General features: G+C 35.7%; 3 protein-coding genes across 4 annotated transcripts in view; 1 reads left to right on the top strand and 2 right to left on the bottom strand.

Moving 5' to 3' along the window:
* Nucleotides 1-20,401, top strand: part of SUVH4 (histone-lysine N-methyltransferase, H3 lysine-9 specific SUVH4-like protein) — a 164,242-nt gene that overhangs the window by 27,882 nt on the left and 115,959 nt on the right. The window contains exons 2-3 of the mRNA XM_089800519.1: nucleotides 13,153-13,260; nucleotides 14,232-14,306. Of these exons, the coding sequence (XP_089656645.1) occupies nucleotides 13,153-13,260; nucleotides 14,232-14,306 (183 nt within the window). The remainder of the gene's footprint in view (nucleotides 1-13,152; nucleotides 13,261-14,231; nucleotides 14,307-20,401) is intronic.
* On the bottom strand, nucleotides 15,826-17,461 carry LOC149539199 (uncharacterized). Its single transcript, XM_089799152.1, has 3 exons — nucleotides 17,231-17,461; nucleotides 16,721-17,126; nucleotides 15,826-16,585 (listed from the first exon to the last, which is right to left on the bottom strand). The coding sequence occupies exons 1-3, from the start codon at nucleotides 17,459-17,461 to the stop codon at nucleotides 16,251-16,253; spliced, it is 972 nt and encodes a 323-aa protein (XP_089655278.1). The 3' UTR covers nucleotides 15,826-16,250.
* Nucleotides 17,477-18,333, bottom strand: LOC149539198 (uncharacterized). Of its 2 annotated transcripts, none has more exons than XM_089799153.1 (3): nucleotides 17,987-18,333; nucleotides 17,717-17,869; nucleotides 17,477-17,631 (listed from the first exon to the last, which is right to left on the bottom strand). In XM_089799153.1, the coding sequence occupies exons 1-3, from the start codon at nucleotides 18,198-18,200 to the stop codon at nucleotides 17,477-17,479; spliced, it is 522 nt and encodes a 173-aa protein (XP_089655279.1). In that variant the 5' UTR covers nucleotides 18,201-18,333. The 2 variants fall into 2 exon arrangements, with proteins under 2 accessions (XP_089655279.1, XP_089655280.1); XM_089799154.1 differs by having other exon boundaries at nucleotides 17,477-17,580.

Here is a 20,401-nt window from a genome sequence, read left to right as displayed (position 1 = left end):
AAACCCCAAGGTCTAGGGTAAATTTGTAAAACTCTAAAATGGGGCTCCAATTTTTTGTAATCCAGCTATGAAGTTTGCCTAAACTAGCCCAAAAGCCTTAAAACTTCCAAATAAAAAGTCATTGAAGAAATCTACATTTTTATTTACCTTTTCCACAGTCTCTCCATCAAAATAGATTGTTGGCCACTTAGTCAGAGGCTCTATCCAATAAGTACTCAATTCTTCATTGCCAACAATATTCTCAGCTACCTTTGCATACAAATCCTTTTGGCAACCCCCCAGATTACCCAAACTCTCATGCTCTTTCTCCAACTCTATTAGACTTTCAAAATTGACCAATGACGCCTCCCCTTTTTCAAAGTCTTTGAAGCCACTATTTTGCATTTGGTTCCACAAAAGTGCTATCTGTGGGCAATGATCATCTCAAATCACAATATGGGTTGTCTGTCCCTTACATTCACTCGTAAAAAAACTCTTTTTGCCATTGATAGTGCCCTCCAGAGCGACGTGCAATTGTTCATTATTTTGGTACGATAATGTCTTTGAAACTATCTTGTAGTGACTCTTCAGTACTCCTTGCCTTAGTGAATGGTTGTGGAGGGCAAGAGTTGAGCGAGCAAAAATCCTAGAAGCTGAGAAAGTGGGATGTGGCAACATAGCGCTCTAACATGCTTATTATATTGTGTGTGCAATTTATTGTTGAATTTTATAATTTAAAAAAGCATAAGATTCAAATAATAGTTACGGGACTCAGATGCGCCTCTAACTCGGAAAGTCAAAATCTGACTCAGTGACCGGACTCGGAAAATTGAAAAATTCATGAAATTCAAAGATTTTTAAGGATTTTAAGATTGTTTCATGCATCTTTCAGTCAATTAACATCAAATACACAATAATTGAGATAAATAGAAGCTACTTAATACACATACACAATTTTGCATAGATCACATAGTATAAAAGCGAATTTTTGAAGTAAAAAAACTGAATAACACAATATAAAGTGATAAACTATAAACTTAAAGTAATAAACATAGTGTCACCGCAGTGTCAAAGACTCAAATGTCTACAATATTCATGGATTATGAAATCCATGGTATCAAAAGTTTAGAACATATATCAAAATAACAACTAGAAGACTAAGGCTCATAATAGTCGATGTCCTCCTACGAGTGCACCTAAGATAAGTCATGTAAGATTGTAGAGCCATCCTCTCTCTCTGTGTTTGAGGCTGAACCTCATCTTCATCCTCATCACCATCATCATCCTCATCCTCACCCACATAATCCTCATCATTAGACTCAAATCCATCACTCCTAGCCTCAGGGTCTTGTACTCTGTCTCCTCGCGCTCTAGCCTCCTCAACTGCCATCACTACTGCCTCAATCTCCCAATCCACCTGATCTACCCACTCCACATCTTCATCATTGAAGATAGGATCAACAATCTCTGTGTTCCACTCTGCATGTGGATCAACATTCTCTAATACAATCGGTGATGTATCAGTGCCCAGGATTTGTCTATGGCGAAGACGAAGGTTGTAGTGAACAAAGACAAGATCATTCAATTTTTTCAATGCCAACCTATTGCGCTTCTTTGAGTGTATGTGCTCAAATAGACTCCAATTACGTTCGCATCCTGGTGCACTAGATGGCTGGCTCAATATGCAAATTGCAATCCTCAATAAATTTGGCACCTTTGTGCCAAACATTTCCCACTATGCATTTGAAATAAGAAAATATTAAATCATATCAATAACTTTGACTTTATCAAATTAAAATGGTAATATAATTAGAAATTAGGATGTAGAATCAAAGATTTTTACCAGGTATCAATTCTGTCCTATCTTTTTTGCACAATTCCCATGCAAATAAGTCTCTTTGAGCTTTTTTAAACAACTCAATCTCACAGACTACAATTGTTCCAACTCTTGAATCAGGTGACATTCTCTCTACAGCATCGTAGAGGTCTCTCCACACCTCATCATCAGCCTTGAAATGTGGGCTGAATTGGTATGCTGGATTAAGGAAGTAGGTCGTTGCATGTATAGGCGTGTGAAGTAGATTGTGCCAACGTCTATCAATGACATCCTATATAAGCCCATACCTATCTCGATTCTTTGCAAAAAAAGAGTGAATGGCCTCCTTCATCCGATCCATGCCCTCATAAATATAGCCCATTGAGAGCTTCTCTCCATTAGCAGTTCGTAGGAGAACAATAAGCGACTTTACAAACTGCAATTATTATGAAAGTTGGAAGAGAAATAAATTATAATCAGCTTTAAGTTTTTTCTTTAAAAAATGAACAATTATTTATAACATAATTTCATAAACAAAATAAAGTTGAAATGAGGACAAAAAGGAAAATTACCATCACAATATCAACAATCGGTGTCCAAAAGGAAGCCTCATCAAAAATGTGATTAGCCGTATCAGTCTTTGTAGTGGTCTTTGCATATGCTGATGCAATCCACTCCTCACTAACAAACATGCGTCTCAAACCTCCTTTTGAATCAAGCAAAGATTTCAATGTGAGGAAATTGGTTGCAAATCTAGTGACCCTTGGACGAGACAACTCCTTTTAGTCAGTGTGTTTCTTCATAAGGTTGAGGGCCCATGTATGAAGGGGTCTTTGCATATGCTGATGCAATCCACTCCTCACTAACAAACATGCGTCTCAAACCTCCTTTTGAATCAAGCAAAGATTTCAATGTGAGGAAATTGTTTGCAAATCTAGTGACCCCTGGACGAGACAACTCCTTTTAGTCAGTGTGTTTCTTCATAAGGTTGAGGGCCCATGTATGATTATATATGAATTTGCATACACTCCTTCCTTAGCTTTATAATTTTTTTTACCCAAGGGAGTTTACCGAGATCCTCTAACATGAGATCAATGTAGTGAGCAGCACAAGGGGTCCAAAATATGTGAGGGTGTCTCTCCATAAGAAGCTTTCCTGTAGCATTATAATTTGCTGCATTATCTGTAACTATCTGCACCACATTCTCCTCACCCATGTCTTTTATCACTTCATCCATTACCTCACAAAGAGATTCAACATTCTTTGTTTTTCGTGAGGCATCAATTGATTTCAAATCGTGGCACTTGAAGAAAAAGAAACAAATTAGTATAATGATTAATGATGAATCAAAATTTATAAATTCATAATTTATAAACTTAATTATTTAAGTACAAATTCTACTTTTAAATTTTTAATGTTCAAGACTCTAAGTACAATTATCTGATGAGGAGACAAGAAAATTGAGGAGTGTTCTACTCCTTCTATCAGTGCAACCATCAGTCATGATGGTCCAACCCTTCGTCTTCCACACTTCACGTTGCTCCTTGATTGAACTTTCTACATTAGCCACCCTTTGGGTCAAAATAGGGCCTCCTAGCTCGTCAGCACTAGGGGCTTTGAACCCTGAACCACAAACAACAACAACATCGATTGCAATTTGCCAATAAGGGGATCTAAAACAAATTAAATAAAATCTGAAGTTAAACAAATTAGTATATTATAAATAAATTTGAAAACAAAATACAAATTAAAATAAACAAAATAAGCATATTATTGTCTCTTGAAAGTTGAAAGCAAGAGAAGTAAGACATAAATTTAAATTTAAATAAATAAGTACCTTGCTGCATTGATGAATGAAATGTTGTTGTAAATGAAGTCTCCAAGTGCCAATTTTGCATAATCATGCTTCTCCTTGTTCTAACCCATGCTCTCAAGCGATGGTTGTGCACCTGGAGTCGTGCGTGGAACAAACATGGAATCAAATGTCGATCTTTGCTTATGAATGTGAGGCCCAATGGTCACACTCGTAGAAGCAATGGCATCCCTAGGTGGAGTAGGGGATAATGGAGAGCGAAAATTAGAAGATCCCTGTTGGGGCTAGTTGTGCCATTTCTTCTTGTTGCTTCTTTTCCAATTCTTTTTTCTCAATTTTTTCCTCTAGAAGAGTTTGCATGTCTCGCATAACATCTTGGGGTACATCTTTGCATTTTTTGGCATCACGCTTAGGTATATGTGCTCGGTGATACTTCAATCTATTTATTCCTCTCCTATTATATATTACACCGCAATGCCAACATGTAACAACTCCCTTTTTGTGCTCCAGGATGGCATGTTTCCAAGCCCTATCCCTTGCTATTGCACTTGGGTTTGCATCAAGGTTAAATGCAGGCCTAGTTCCACTTCTAGAAGGCTCACCTTGAGGCATTATGTCAATGTGTTTGCTGCTGCAATATGAATCTATTATAATTAGAAAAAAGTTAGCGTCAAATTAAATTTTTAAACTTTAGGGCCTTTTTACTTTGTCATAAAAAAAAATTAGAATAAATCTAGATTCTAAATAGTAGATAGTAGAAGTAGACACTAAACAAATGTAAACAAAATGGAAAGTAAAAAACATGAATGTAAAACATATTACAAAACAACACAAAGAAATGCAACTTGTTGCTTACATCTTCAAATTTGCACAAAGTCAAACAATGGAAATGCAAGTAAGTTTGTACTTGTAGAAGCCTCCTCCAAATGCTTCCTTAAGCTCCTCTCAATGCTTAAGTGCAAGCTACAAAGTTGCACAAACCATCAGCAATCAATATGGGAGAGCCAACCGGTTTGTTGATTTCTCTCTCAAAATTCCAATATTCTCTTCTAACTCTTTTCTCTCTATCACAAGCATAAGCAAATGATGGAATGACCTTTTTAGGTCAAATAGATGTTATAACAACTGGAAAAATGTAACTTAAATTAATGATTTTTTTTTTTCACTTTCATGTTTTTGTTGCTAGTGAGAGTCCTGGGCTCGGGACTTGGCGAGTCTGCTAGGCTTGGTCGAGTTCGAGTCCAAAGGCAAATTGCCTCGGAAAGGGCGACTCTGCCTCGGACTCCCAGAGTCTTGGTCAGACTCGCAGAGTCTCGCTACACTAATTCAAATTATACAGATCTGAAGGTCTTTACAATGTTATTAGATCTATGGTCCCATCAGTTGTGGGTTTGTTTTATGAGTGAGGGGATTGTGCTACCATTAGAGAGAAAAAGAGGAGTTCCACCATGGGTGATTGTGATGAAGAAGCAAAGGCCTTTAAACAATTTGAAGCTTTGTAATTTGGTTTGGTGGAGACATTAAAGTAAGCCATCGTACTACTAAAAGGGCTTAAACATAACCAAGATGGTTGGAACTCTACCAGTGTGAATGGTGAAGGAAGCATTGCTAATAGAAAGAAGTCTACCAATTAGGGTGAAGAAAGCGGTTTTAGTGAAGCAAGCCGTGTCCATGAAAGTGATAAGAATTCAGCCAAAATGTTCAAGGCAAATTATTTATCAAATGAAGAAGTTAACAAGGATCAACTAGACTAGGTTGAAGTAATGAACTGTCTTTTGATTGAATATAATGCTTCGAGCGAGACAATTAAGAATAACTTGTCTTACCTCAAGTATTTCGGTCTGAAATCCAAAAGTGGACATACGAGGAGGGAGCATAATGAAATCAAAGACATTTAATATCGCTAGGTAAAATTACTTTACCTAATTTTGATGGAACAAGTAGCATCACAACAAGACCATGGTTGCAAAAGTTGGACACTTATTACTTATTAAACCCAATGACTGAAGAAGAAGCCTTCACACTCGCCACCTTACATTTTGAAGGAGTAGCCCTTGAGTGGTGGTACCATGGACTTGTAACTCAAGGCCATGACTCAATGTTTACCATAGAAGAATTTAGCTAAATGCTGATTGAAAGATTTGATAGAACCGAGAACTTACCTTGACTAAAGGAAGAAGGTAGAGTGGAAGACTGTGTATCATAATTTCAGAAACTTTCGGTGATAGTGCTCAATGTGACCAATAGGAGGTTGATATTACTCTTTGCAAAAGGATTAGTTGAACCTCTAAAAGTGTTCCTCAAAGCCTTAAATTTGACAACATTTTCAAAAGACATCACAATCACCCTCAACCTAGAGGATTCAATGGTCCAGGATACCTTCAATAGAAGGATACCATATATTTGCTTCTTGAATCTTGGATGCAGATTGATTTATGCATCATAAATTCACGATCCCAAGGTCATTGTCAAGCTCCTTGCCACAAGTAATGGAGTTTAGATTGCACTTCTTGTAGGGTCTTTTGCGTTTTTGCTTGTTTGCTCCATTTTGGTTATTATTGCCATCTATATTTTGCTACCTAAGTTTCCTGTATCAATAAGAGGTTCCTTTCTTGTTGCTTTTGTAGGAGGGTCACAATCAATGTCATTTATGAGAATCCGTTTTTGGGTGAATCTCATTTTGGGGCCCAACTCTAATAAATAAGATCTACCTCGAAATTTCAAATAGAACCAATTTGGCATTTCAGCCTTCAAGAAACTATGACCATTTGTTCTCCTTAACTTTTTTGGGATCACTTGGACGGAAATAATGCACATGTATGCATAAAGATTAGATAGCATTATAGCATGTTCTCATCAATTATTGTTATTGATTCTAAACTATTGGCAATCATTGAAAGACACTATTTAGAGTAGTATTTTGTTGGAAGATTATAGAGTCCTAACCATTTTGGCCCTTGGGTTTCATATAGGGAAATCCTTAATGAATTGAAACTTGGTTGCTAGGATATAATGAAGAGAATATGATCACAAATTTTCCTTTTCTCTTTACGAATTTGATCTCTCCTATGAATTTTCAAAGGTTACTAGGAAAAACCTTTTAGTGAGAAAGTTTGCATCCAGGGATGGAGTCTAATTGTCTTGTATTTGTTCTAACATTTTTATTCAAAAAATTGATTGTGCATCATAATCCTTAGATCTTTATCAATAGAAATCTTAGGTCTTCTATTCTTCTACTTGACTAAACAAATTCTCTTCCTTACGATCTTGAGAGTTTGGACTCTATTTCAGAGTTTTTAGTGTGGGCCATTTGAAAAAAATTATAATTTAATTGTTAATATTTAAAATTTAATATGTTCACATGTTTATATTTATATCAAGATACATTTGCATCAAGTTCCTCCATTTTGATAATTTGGATTAGTTTAAAAGATTTAATAGAAAAATTAAAAAGGTAGAACAATTAGAATAAAATAAATGCAAGAACAGTGAAAATATCAATTTGGTCCAAAATAAAGACACTTAGAATTGAATTAGTCAATGAAATCAAATAAGCTAACATAAACAAATGTATTTTGTAAACCATTAAAACATGTTCAAATAATACAACTATAAAATTTACCACCTTTATAAAAAATAAAATAAATTAAATGTATGAATTATATATATATATATATATATATATAGATATCATGAAACATGTATGGTTCTTATATCACTTCAATTTTATTCTAATTTAATAGAAAATACACAATATCTTTCAAAATGTATGCTGTAAGCAATAGTGGGATAGTCAATCCAGATTTTATTATTTTTTGACAAGAGTCTGCAATTTTTTATTGTATTTAAATTGAACTTGCACTTGTCAATATGCATTAATAGACAGATATGATAATGACATTTTTATATTTTTATATATCTTAAAGATAAACAATTAATAATTAAACACAGATTATAAACTTTTGTTAAAAAAATCTATTATTTACAATGATTAATCAAATTGATAGGAAAAAGAGAATGTGAACATTGCTTTAGCCACGAGCCTTGGGAACTAATAATATCACCTAAGATGATTCTGCATACATTCACATTTCTTATCTAAGAATGTATGGTAAGGGCTTATTAGAATTGAAATAAGTTTGAGCATACTTTATACACTATGGCTTGTGTTTGTGAACACACGTTTTTTTGTTTGTTCGTTTGGTTGCAATGTTTGGATTGCATGGTTTGATGTAGAGTGAAGTCTATTCACAATGATTCTCTTCTGCCTTGTTACAATTTGTCTAAACTCATTACGATGTTTATTGTTTTGATGAATTGGTGGTTTTTTATTTTATATGGGTGAGATCAGCGGCCTGTAAGATGTTGCACCTTTTAAACCTAGGAGCAGATTCAAACTTGAGATCATGGGGAACTACTCACAACCTCAAGCTAACTCTACTATTCATGCAACTTGAAATACAAAGGGTTACAAATATCTCTCCACTACCAAGTGGGTGTTTACTTTGGTGCTTAAGGTTTCTTTGCAAGTTTTTTCCCCAACTTTTTTTTTTCTAAATGTTTTTAGATGTTGGATGCCCTTCTTTGCTGTTTCTTGTTCTTGAAGATTTTTGTAACATTTTGGGGTGTTTCTTGTGAGTGGCAAGGGTTAGGTTATGACGTGAGGATGTTTTTTTGGCATCTCCAAAATGTTTTCTTTTATAAGTATAATTGTATTGAACTTAAAAATATTAATAGTTAATATAATATATTAAATTAAAAATATTTAATTGATTAAATTTTAAAAAATTAAAATAGTAGGGGTAATTCATTTAGATTAGTTCTTGAAATATCTGATTGGCCAGGTTGACAAAACTCACACTTCGCTGGTGAGGCTGATATGGTATGGAATAAATTAGTAATTTGTATTAATAGAAGTAATAATAATAACTATTTAAATAAAATGATAATATAGAACTTATTATAATTATAATTTTAAAAATTTGGTAGAATGGATATCCCTTAGTCTTTATGAGTTTTATGAAACCTTTTAAAAAAAATTAATAACACATCTACGGGAAGGACTTTGATCCATTTATTTAGGTCATTCACTTGCTACACCAAAATAGTGGTCGAGGAGGATCTAAAATGAAGGAAGAAGACTTGGATGAGAGAAAACAATAAGTGAATGTGCAAATGTGACATCAACTTGTGAAATTGCCCCAACAACAATGAAAAGATAAAATCATTTGTGTTGAAAATTGCCACGCCCTTCACCAGTTATAAGCCCAACTTAGGGTATCGATGGCTTTCTTCCCATCTCCCTATGGTTGATACTCTCAACCAGCAATGGCATCTTTAGTCTTCTCCTCATCATTGGAGGGTTCGATTTGATACTATTTGGAATGCTATCATTGAGCCTAAGATTGCCCATTTTGCTTGGTGCCTACTGTTTCAAGGGCTTCCCCTTGGGCCACGACTCAAACATCTTGGTGTTCTTGATCCTCGGTTTCCTTTTTGTGGACATCCTAAGCCGTTTTTGCATATTTTTTGGTTCTGTAGGCGTGCTTAGAATTGTTGGCATTGGATTCATGATTTTTTAAGCCTTTTAGGCTAAAACCCTTTTCTTGGCACATGATTGTTCTGGGTAATTCCCCAAGGATTCCTTGTCAATTTACCCAGATCTGACATACTTTTAGGATAAAGATTTTGTTTACCTTGTGGAAAGATAGGAATGTTGTTATTTTCACTCACAACTTTCTTGATATCAATGTTGCTATGTACACTAAAGCATGCATTTTTAATAATGTCATGTTGCAGATCCAAGTTCAGGCCAACAAGGTGGCGTTGGAAGTGGCCCACCTTCAGGAATTGCTCAATCATTGGGGTAACGCGCCTTGCATAGTTGCCAGAGTTCCTCTGGACTCTTCGATTGACCATACTCTGCCTCAGGATCGTCGTCGGGGTTGCAACTCTTTTGCTCGTTGTTTGCATATGCCGCGCTCACAGGCTCCCCATCATCGTCGTCGGGGTTGCAGCTCTTTTGCTCACCGTTCACATACGCCGCACTTGCAGGCTCCCCATCACCGCTCTCCTAGTGGTGGTGATGCTGGTTGGTGGCGCCACTCAGCTTCTTCGCCACGCCGCGGTTCCGGTTGGTCCCTAGCTCTTGTGGCTCACCCTCCTATTGCTCCTTCTGGCTCTGGTGGCTCTTAGTGGTCTTTCCCCCGCTTGGATATGGCTATTTCTTCGCCTTGGGTGGAGGAGAAGGACAAAGAGAAAGTTGCTGATGAAGATGTTGCTGATGGTTGGATTATTTCTAGCCCGCCTTCCGATCCTAGGGATTCTTGGGGTTATAATGATTGTGATGATCCTCCTTCGACTGGCACTGCTCTTGTGGCCTAAGGGATTTGTTTATATGTTTTTTTGGTGAATAGTTGTTGTTTCCGGCTTCTATTGTGTGAACTCTCGCGGGGTGATCTTATATCCCCCAGCCCCTTTTTTGTGAATATGTAACAAGTATATTAGTTTATTAATAGAAAGGGACTATTCATCAAAAAAAAAAATGTGGACAAAATAGGTTGGTTTTAAAAACACACTATATTGAAGAGTTAAACCAATTTAAGGATCATGATGAAAAAGACTACTTAAGGGCAGCAATTTGAGGAAATTGAATGACACTTTTTGTTGATTGTGCAACACTAAAGGCCGCTTGTGCATAACGTGCACACAAACTAGATGTGAGCATTCCAAATGAACTATGTTAGACAAGACTTTACAAAACTATGGTTTTCTTGACCAATATCCACAATAGAAAAATTGACATTAAATAATTTTAGAAATTGTTAATAATAATACACTTAATTCCACAGCATAATGTTCTCTTAGAGGTTCATTCATATCCTTTTCCCTATATATATATATATATATATATGAAGTAAAACTTACTAAAATTAAAATTCATTAATATTAATATATAATACCAATACTAAAAATTATTAACATTACATGGAAGCTGAAAGCTTTTGGTTAAAAGGAACATCTTTAAGAAAATGTAGAAGCAAACAATCGAGATAATGAAAAGAAAAACAGTATAACAAAGTTGTCGATTTTAAGGAGCTTTTGCGTATGACACCAATTTAAAGGCGTTGCCTCTAAAAAATGCGATTCGATGAACGAGTTGTCTCTGAAGACTTTGATCGATGAATGAGTAGATGAGTTCACACTGATCACACAGAAATGAAAACAAAAACATTAGTGGATGAATGATGTTTGGGGATTTTGTAGATGAGGGCGAATGTTGCATGCCTTCTTTGTCATAGTCAAATGCGTTCTGATGCTTTCACCACTGTCAAATGCGTTCAGACACCAGTGACCACTATCACGCGTGAGGGAAAGGTACATAAAGTTGCAGCTACATGAGGAAAACTACAGTACTGGCAGACAGTTATACTGAAAAACTAAAGCAGGGGACACATTTTTAGGTTGTGTTGTTTGGCCGAGAATGGCTGGGCGTCCCTAGACTTAAATGACCATCAAATAGCTGTTTCCGGGAACTTTCTGGTCAGATGGCAGGAGTAGGGGATGGCCTGAGGATGTTTCTGATGCGTTTCTGTGTCCTTGAAATATCTTGGTTCTGGGGATGGCTAGAAAAGACTTGGAGATACATCCCTTTGTTACATGGTAAACAAGTGTTTCTACAACTGATGTGATATGGCCTGCTCTCGACCTACTATTAATAGATAACATTAGACCGAGTCAGCTCCAAAATCCTAATGAAGCTGACTGTCTAGATGCCAAATAAAAAATTTACATGACCGTTGAAACTTTATGATTGCCATAAACTGGGTAATCCATAGCATTGAAATACACATGATAAACGAATGGCCAGGGATGTAACAAGCATGCTCTTAGTGCCTGAACTCTTGGAAACATTTTTGAAAATTCTGGATATGATTCTAATATTTTAAAGCAATTTTTGACTAGCTTCTTCAAAAGTTCAGTACCATAACTCACGTCCCCGTATTGTCTATGCAGCCATCAGACTGCACCTTTGATGTATTTATTAATTAAATGGAATTGCAAAATGCACTGTATTCTATTTTTAATTAATTAATAAATAAAGTCAAATGTGCAGTCTCATGGCTGGGTTGATGTTTCCAGACTAGGGTCAGAGGTCCTTGACCTGATCAAATTTAATTGACAATATCCACCACCAGATATAATATTCCGCAGATTATTGCAGATCAATTGGCAGAAAATGACTTTCAGTAGAACTTGTAGTAAGTTGCTAATTTATCCACCATGAGAATCACCATCAGTGCATCTACTACAATTCAATGGCCATATGCAAATTGCACCAAGTCAAGCTGCATACATTTATTCACAGTAACACACGAGTCAAGAGGAAACAAGCAAAGAATAGTATTGATGCATCATCATCAGACCAACTATTTATTAAATTATTAGTTATTGCCCAAACTTCCATACAGTTTTCCTGCAAAAGCCTGACTGAAATAGAGTTGTGTATCCTATTCTGAGATTGTAACTGGCGTCACACTCTCTGAGGATTTCAGCAGCAATGAATATAGCAAGTTAACTGTATCGTTCAGTGAGAATATCTTCAACAACCATTTAGCAAATAGCTCCACATTTTCTGACTTTTGCATTATGCAGTGTCTCATGTAGGTGGAAGTTGAAAATGTAGCATTTTAGGAGCAGGAGAGCAAATTTCTTTCTCAGGAAAGCATGTCAAAGACTAACTTAGATTAAAACCACTCCAATGAGGAGAGCAATTGAGAGAGTTTCTTCCATCTACTGCAAACTCTAGAAATAGTTCCATAAGGCAATTCCTTGTCTTATCATTTTACTGGTAACAGTATAGCTCGTTTTCTTTTATTAAGCTTGCATCCATAGTACATAGTATTGGAGATAGTACAGAACACTTGAATAAAGCTTGCATTATGCAGTGTCTCGTGTAGGTGGAAGTTGAAAATGTAGCATTTTAGGAGCACGAGAGCAAATTTCTTTCTCAGGAAAGCAAATCAAAGACTAAGATTAAAACCACTCCAACGAGGAGAGCAATTGAGAGAGTTTCCTCCATCTACTGCAAACTCTAGAAATAGTTTCATAAGGCAATTCCTTGTCTTATCATTTTACTGGTAACAGTATAGCTCGTTTTCTTTTGCTAAGCTTGCATCCATAGTACATAGTATTGGAGATAGTACAGAACACTTGAATAAAGCAGACTTGTTTTCAAATAGCAATTTGTTATGAATGCCTATAGGATAAAGTGATGTTCAATTTGATTTTTTTTTCATGGTTTTGAAGCTTTTGCAATATTTGTTTTCCTTAATGAATTAATGAGGGCTGTATTGGGTTCATTTTTTATAAAAACAAAAAGTTTCAATATGTTTCAGGTATTTGGTCATTCACATTATTTTCAGACAACTAGACACTTATTTCATTTCTAATACAAGATTTTGCAAAAGCCTGTTTCAGGCAACTAATAAATTCTTATATTGGTTTTTCCTATGTAATTGCTTTTACTTTTTTCTCCGTCCAGGAAGAGGAAGATCGATGCAAGAGAGAAAAGCCAAATGGTGGGAAAGGTTTAAAGAAGGAAATAAAGGAGAAGGGTCAGAAAGGCTCAAAGAATTCAAAACCAGGAAAGGTGAATTTGGATGTTTGATTAGGATTTATTTATAAGTGGATGCAAACTATAATGATCATGGCATGATTACTTCAGCCTTCCTTGTATGAATCTCTCTCTCTCTCTATATATATATATGTGTGTGTGTGTGTGTGTATGTATGTATGTATACATGCATATGTACACACATACACATACATACATATTAATATATTACAGTCCCTCTCTATCCATTCTGAAAATGTCAAGATATTTACATAGATAAATCTATAAAATATCTGAGCAAGTCTAATTAAATAAAATGTACTCTTTAGAAAACCACATCAGAACCAAAAAGACAATACAGAGATATTGTTCATACCTTTTTCTTTGTATTTTATGGTACCTTAATAAAATCATGGCGATGTGGCCCTGTTTTTGATAAGGACCCCAAACATTTACCTTAAAACAGTAATTTCCAAGTAAGCTTGTATAAAAATTGGACTTGTTCAAATTAATTATTACCATATAAGCATTTGACAGATGCAAAGTTATACCTGAAAAAAATACTCCTTAGTCGTTCATTTAATTTAATTTTAGAGATTCCTCCACATTGCTTGATCTGATTATCTAATCCTAATTAATCATGAAAAGGTTTTTCTTTGCAAATAAGTTCTGTAATCATTTGCATATCACAAGCTAATTGGCTTTCACTCAAAAGATTCAAGCTCATATTGATACATGACATCCTAATAGAAGCCTGAATTTGGAACTAATCTACATGTTTACATCTGATTATTAAAAACGATATCATCTGATAGGTGGTTTTAGAATATTCCTTAGTGATAAAATAGTGTGATTTATAATTAACTTATCCTTACACTTACCTGTATTTCATTAAATTATTCATCTAATCTGTATGTTTGGTACTAGTTATCCACTTTATGGACCAAATTTGTAATCAGAGGGATCATTGTTTTGTTAAAGAACTAATCATTTTTATAAATATTTAGGGAGGGAATGGATCAAGTGGAATGAAAGAGGAAAAGAACTCTGCAAGACGACCTGATTTGAAGGCTATTAGTAAGGTAATTTGACAATTTGTTGAATATTCAATTGTGTTAGCTTTTTCTTCTTTTAATAATTATTTGTGTATAATGGAGACCATCATGTTTTCAAGACATGGTTCTTATTGTCATTTTTAGATAGAATAGCCCAGTTTGTACTAATCTGGACTTTTTTATCATGATTTTGACAGCATTGACATTGAATAATGCTATTACATACAAAATCCTAACTTGGACTTTTGGAAAGCAGTTAAGAATTGAAAATTATGTGATGTTAATAGTGTCTAATGTTTTTTCTTTTTTTCCAAATGGCATTATAGCAGACAACACCATAGGAATTTTATGGCAGACTATTCTCTACTATCCTTTAGGACGTTTATGATAAATTGTAATATTAAATATAAAGATGTGTATTTCAACATGCATTAAGGCATTGAAATACGATGAGTTGTATTTGTATAAAGAGTTATGTTTTAGATATTGCAGAGACCTTCAGTTGGTATGTAAAGGGTCTCTCCTTAGGTTATGTATATCACATCAAGCGAAAGGCATTGTATAGTTGAATTTCATTATTAATAAAATAATCTTTTGTTGTCTGTGGTTGGGTTTTTCCCTTCATTCTCTAAGATTTTCCCAGGATATTTTTGTGTGTCCCTTGTATCTTTTGGCTTCTCATTTTTGTTTTTGTTTATCATTGATTCTTGGGTTCAAATCCAACAACAAACATGCATCTTTGAGTTGAAATTTGCCACTTTAAAAAGGTTTATAATAATGAGTTTCTTATATGCAAACACATCTTTAAACCCCACTTACACATGTTAAGTTATATGTTTTTGCATATAATTTTAACTTAATAAATGTAATAGCATTTTAAAACCCCACTTTTATGCATTTGGGACTTAGAATTTATTGATAGTGGAGTTTTAAAAGTGATTTGCATTATGATGACACAAAATGTTAAATAAAAACTCCACTTCATTCCATTAAAAATTGTCTCATGATAATATATTTATATGTAACTATGGTTTTAATGAAATAATACACAAATGGATTGGAAAAACCCACCTTTGCGTATAAAACATTAAAGACTATATTCAAAACTTCTCAGAATAATGTAGAATTTGAAACTGGGGTTCTAAATCCACTCCACATATAGATGATATTTTTATCTTGTGCATATAAAAGTTCATGCACTCGGGATGAAAAACCCCACCTACAACATGCTTAAAACCAGTAATATACTTAGTTTAAGGCAAAGTAACAAGAATCGGAATCGGATCGGAATCGGCAAGGCCGAATCGAATCGTGAATCGGCAATGAATCGGCGATGAATCGGCAAATTTGAAAAAACCCTTTAAATTTAAAGATTTTAACAATTTAAAACTTATTTCATGCACCCTTTATTGAATATAACTTAAACACACTATAACATCATCAAATAGAAGTTAAAACTTAACATACATAAACATGGAACATAAAATCCATCACATATGTAACTATGTTATCTAAAATGTAAATTGTAGGCTAGCTGAAGTAAATAGAAATCAAATGATCACAATGATTTAAATCATAGAATGTATGTAAGATGATCCATAAGACATCAAATCATAAATGTATGTAAGAATCTAAGATGAAGATCCATGAAAGTTTGAAACATATGTCTATCAATGATTCAGTATCAATATCTGTAAACAAAATATAAAAACAAGGCTCCAGCTCAAGCCTCAGACTCATAGTCATCATCATCATCCTCAACATCATCCTGAAGCTCGGCTGCAGCCTCAGCCTCAGCCTCTGAGTATCCAGTCTGCCTAGTAGCAAGGCGTCTAATGTAGGTCCTAGAGGACTGCCGAGCCATATCTCCCGCATGTAAGATAGGCTCATGAACGTCGCTAGGGCCTGTGCCTGTGTGTGCACGTGTGCGTCTACCAATGCCTGAAGAACGTGCTCTAGCTACCTCAGCCTCTATATCCACCTGGTCAACCCACACTGGTCTTCCTCAGTGAAGACTGGATCCACAACCTCTGTGAGCCACTCTGATTCTGGATCAATCTCCTCTAGAATGATCGGAGAGGAGTCAGTGCCCAAAATCTGTCTGATCCTAAGACGGAGGTTGTAATGAACAAAGACAATATCATTCAACTTCTGCACTGTCAACCTGTTTCTCCTCTTCGAATGGATGTGCTCGAACATGGACCAACTGCGCTCACATCCATAAGCGCTGCTTGGCTGACTCAGAATACGAATGACAATTTTTTGAAGTTTTGGGGTTGTGGCCCCAAACATTTGCCACCATCTATCTGCAATAAGGGAAAAATTGAAAATAGAAACAATTAGTCTCATTTACAAATTACAAGTTAACTCTAAAATTACATAATCAACTTTAAGATTAGAATCTAGATTCATGAACATTGAATATATTATTTAATTTTTACCTGGCTGTAGTGTTGTCTGAGCATTTATGGCCATCCTGCTAGAGAAAAGTGGCCCCTCTTTATTGTTGAACTGGTCTAGCTCAACAATCGCAGCAGCGCTATCTTCATCGCTACTCAACCTCTGAATCACTGTGTATAAGCCAGTGAGAACCTCCGCATCCGCCTTGAACTCAGGACGGAAACGATATGCCGGATTCAGAAAGTAAGCTGCTGCATGGATGGGTCGATGGAGCTGATTCTGCCATCTCCTATCGATGATGTCCCAAATAGGGCCACACCTCTCCTGCACTCCTGCATATTGGGCTCTGATGGCCTCCTTGGCCCTATCCATGCCCTCATAAATGTAGCCCATAGAGGGCTTCTCCCCATCAGCAGTTCGTAGCAAAGCTACAAGGGGCTCAGTGACCTACATATAAAGTAAAACAAAAAACTTGAGTCAAAACTTAAATATAAAATAATATAACTTAAAGTAAAAGTAAAATACTAAATGTTAAATTGCAATAAATTTACTTGCAGGATTTCTCTAGCGGGTTTCCAAAAACCATCCTCATCAAATATGCAATCCGCCACATCTATCCCTACAGTGGTCGTAGCATAGGAAGAGGAAATCCACTCCCGCCCAACAAACATGCTCCTCAATTCATCCCTTGATGTCAACAAGGACTGCAAGGTGATGAAATTCGAGGCAAACCTCGTGATACCTGGGCGAGCTAACTCTTTGCCTTCTGTGTACTTCCTCATTGTGCTAAGGACAAATTAATGATTATAAATGAATTTGCATATGTTTTTTGCCCTTTCCACACATGACTTGACAAACTCAAGTTTGCCAATTTCCTCCAACATGAGGTCAATGCAATGTGCTGCACAAGGGGACCAAAATATGGTGGGGTGCCTCTCCATCAAAAGTTTACCTACAACAATTTTAAGTCAATTAGAAATTCAAATTTCAAAATTCAAATAAATTTATTTTCAAAACTTGAAAAGTTAAAAGTTTACCTGCAGCAACATAACTTGCTGCATTATCCGTCACCACCTGGATCACATTTTGTTCTCCCACCTCTGCTATGACTTCCTCAATAGCCTCACATAAGTATGTGGCATTTTTTACATGTGCGGAAGCATCAATGGATTTGATGAACATGGTATATCCTACAAGTAACAAAACAACGAATTAGAATATTAAAATTAAATGGATCATCAACAAATTAGCATTCAACAAATCAAAATTTACAATTATGTATGTAGGAAAGTAGAATGATCAATTACCTCCACAGGATACAAGAAAATTGAGGAGTGTTCTATTCCTCCTATCTGTCCAACCATCAGTCATGATGGTGCAACCCTTTGCAATCCACTCCTTTCGGTTCTCTTCGAGCTCAGCCCTCATGTCCTCTACCATCTCATCCAAGAGGTATCCGCTCAACTCAGCCTCAGTTGGGGCTTTAAACCCCGGACCACTAGTAGCAACCGCGTCTATCATGTTCTGCCAATAAGGAGCCCTGTCACAAATAAAAATTTAGATGTCAAAGACTCAAATTATAAAACAAGTAAATATAATTAAAGTTTTACTTTTACTTTTAATTTTAACTTTAAAGAAAACAACGAAAAAAGAATCAATTACTTGGCTGCAATAAATGGAATGTTGCAAAAGTACCAAAATTTGCATATCTCCTTTCTGGCAGCATCATGAATTTCTTTGTTCAAACCCATGCCCTCAAGCGTGGGTTGGGAACCAGGAGTAGTGCGGGGCACAAAGTAACTATCCATTCTGTTTTTCTGCACTCTAGGCTGCAATAGGTTGGTGTGGGACTCTGTCTCAGTATGTGACCGACTAGCACTAGCACGAGCAGAAGAACTAGGATAAAAAGGAGGCCTAGAAGAACCCTCTCCAACACAACCTACAAATGCAGAAGCTGATGCAGATGCAGATGTGGATGCGGTTGCAGATGCGGATGCGGGAACATGGGAGCCAATACCCCTTAACCCTTCAAGTTGCATTTTCCTATTGGCTTTGTCTTTTTCAATTTTTTCTAATGCCATTAAGCAAGTGCGTTTTGCCTCAGGAGTTTGGTGAGTGCAAATTGTAACATCGTGTCCAGGTATAGCAGCAATGTGGTATTTCAATCTATAAATACCCCCAGAAGTTATTTTTTCTTTACAAAAAATACATTTTGTTTGATATTTGGTTCTTCCAGGAAACTCTTCGTTATATTTCCAACATTCATCTTTTCTACCCATTGCGAATTTGCAAAAAATGAAAGCAAAGGCTGCTGCAATAAAAATTTATATGTAAAATATCAAAGTTTGAAGCTAATAAAAGCTACAAAACAACAAACCATAGTTTGCAACTTAGTAAAAATAAAGAACATTCAAGATCTAAACTAAAAATCTTGAAAACTATAAAAATTTAACAAAAAATGCATAATACACTAACATGCAAAAAAAAAAAAGAGCACTTACCTCTTGCAAATGAGTTGAGGAGTGTTGAGATTGGCTCCCTAATGCTCCCAATGCAATTGATGGCCTCCCCAAATGGATTGCTGATCTCTTTTGTGCTCTTTCTTCTTGCCGGTTAGAAACCTATGGCTTTTCTTTTCTCTTCTTCTCTCTCACTTTTCCTCTCTTCTACTCATGTTAAATAAATAGAAGGCCCTTTAGGGTTATAACAAAGAGAAATGGTCAAAAACAAAGTAAAAAAACCAAGCAATTTTTTAAAATTTTACAACTCTATACTTTATTGGCCGCGGGCGATTCCTGCCGATTTTTCCAGGCGATTCATGCGATTTTTTGCCTGAATCGCTTGAATCGGCGATTCAGGCGATTCACTTGAAGAAATCGGCAATGGCGATTTCCGACTCCAAAAAAATCGCCATTGCTGAATCTAATCGCTGAATCGCCGATTCAGGCGATTTTATGGTGATTCTCGTTACTTTGGTTTAAGGTATGAGATAGCTTAGAACAAGTAGAATTTCATGGGCTATAATCCTAGGGAAAAACAAAATAAAAAACTAAGTGTATAAACAAAAAAAAAAGAAAAAGAAAAGAGTTGAAGGTTTCCAAAAATGAAGCGCTTGCAGTCAAAGGAGAAAAACTTTTCTAGACAAGCAATAAGGTGATTGATGATGAAAACCCTTAAAAGCATGCACTGATAATGAAGAACAACTTAAGGATGAAAATTTTCCTTCACAATGCCTTATCGATGCATTGAAAACATATAGGATCCACTTACAAATCCATAAGAAAATTGCATAGGGTTGCCCCAATTTTGAGATGTCAAAATTGAGGATAACAGTTTCTTAGTTAAATCCAATTTAAATGCATATTGATGTATATTAATCATTGGGAATTGGCAACATCCTGGTAGGAGACATTACAGAGAAGTAAATTGCCATTTCCAAGTGCAGTCCAAGCCACCAGGCAACATTTATGTTCCAGTAGGAAACATTACAACTCTAGATGCGATGGTGAGCTCAGATTTGATGCACCGATCTCCCACAATTATCTAGAATACAAGCCAAAAGAGGAGCACTATTAGAAATTGACGTTTCTATCACACATTCCCGATTTTGCAGTTCATCCGAGGATGTAAGAGAAGAGCATACTCAATGCTTCAAGAAAATACTAGATCTGCATTCAAGATCTCCTATAGACTAACTAAAGGCACTCAAATTTTTGTCCTTC

The sequence above is a fragment of the Cupressus sempervirens genome, chromosome 9 (assembly GCF_028749045.1).
Source record: "Cupressus sempervirens isolate cs-2001-9-10 chromosome 9, ASM2874904v1, whole genome shotgun sequence".
Lineage (NCBI taxonomy): Eukaryota > Viridiplantae > Streptophyta > Pinopsida > Cupressales > Cupressaceae > Cupressus > Cupressus sempervirens.
Note: the sequence above shows the minus strand (reverse complement) of the source record. Positions and strands in the feature narration are given on the sequence as shown.

Coding starts and splice junctions, on each gene's coding strand:
- LOC149539199 (XM_089799152.1), bottom strand. CDS start 17,461: ATGAGGAAGTACACAGAAGGCAAAGAGTTAGCTCGCCCAGGTATCACG. Junction 17,127..17,230: donor CCGCTAGAGAAATCCTGCAA/GTAAATTTATTG, acceptor CTTTATATGTAG/GTCACTGAGCCCCTTGTAGC. Junction 16,586..16,720: donor TCAGACAACACTACAGCCAG/GTAAAAATTAAA, acceptor CCCTTATTGCAG/ATAGATGGTGGCAAATGTTT.
- LOC149539198 (XM_089799153.1), bottom strand. CDS start 18,200: ATGATAGACGCGGTTGCTACTAGTGGTCCGGGGTTTAAAGCCCCAACT. Junction 17,870..17,986: donor TTTTCTTGTATCCTGTGGAG/GTAATTGATCAT, acceptor TGTTACTTGTAG/GATATACCATGTTCATCAAA. Junction 17,632..17,716: donor AGCAAGTTATGTTGCTGCAG/GTAAACTTTTAA, acceptor AAATTGTTGTAG/GTAAACTTTTGATGGAGAGG.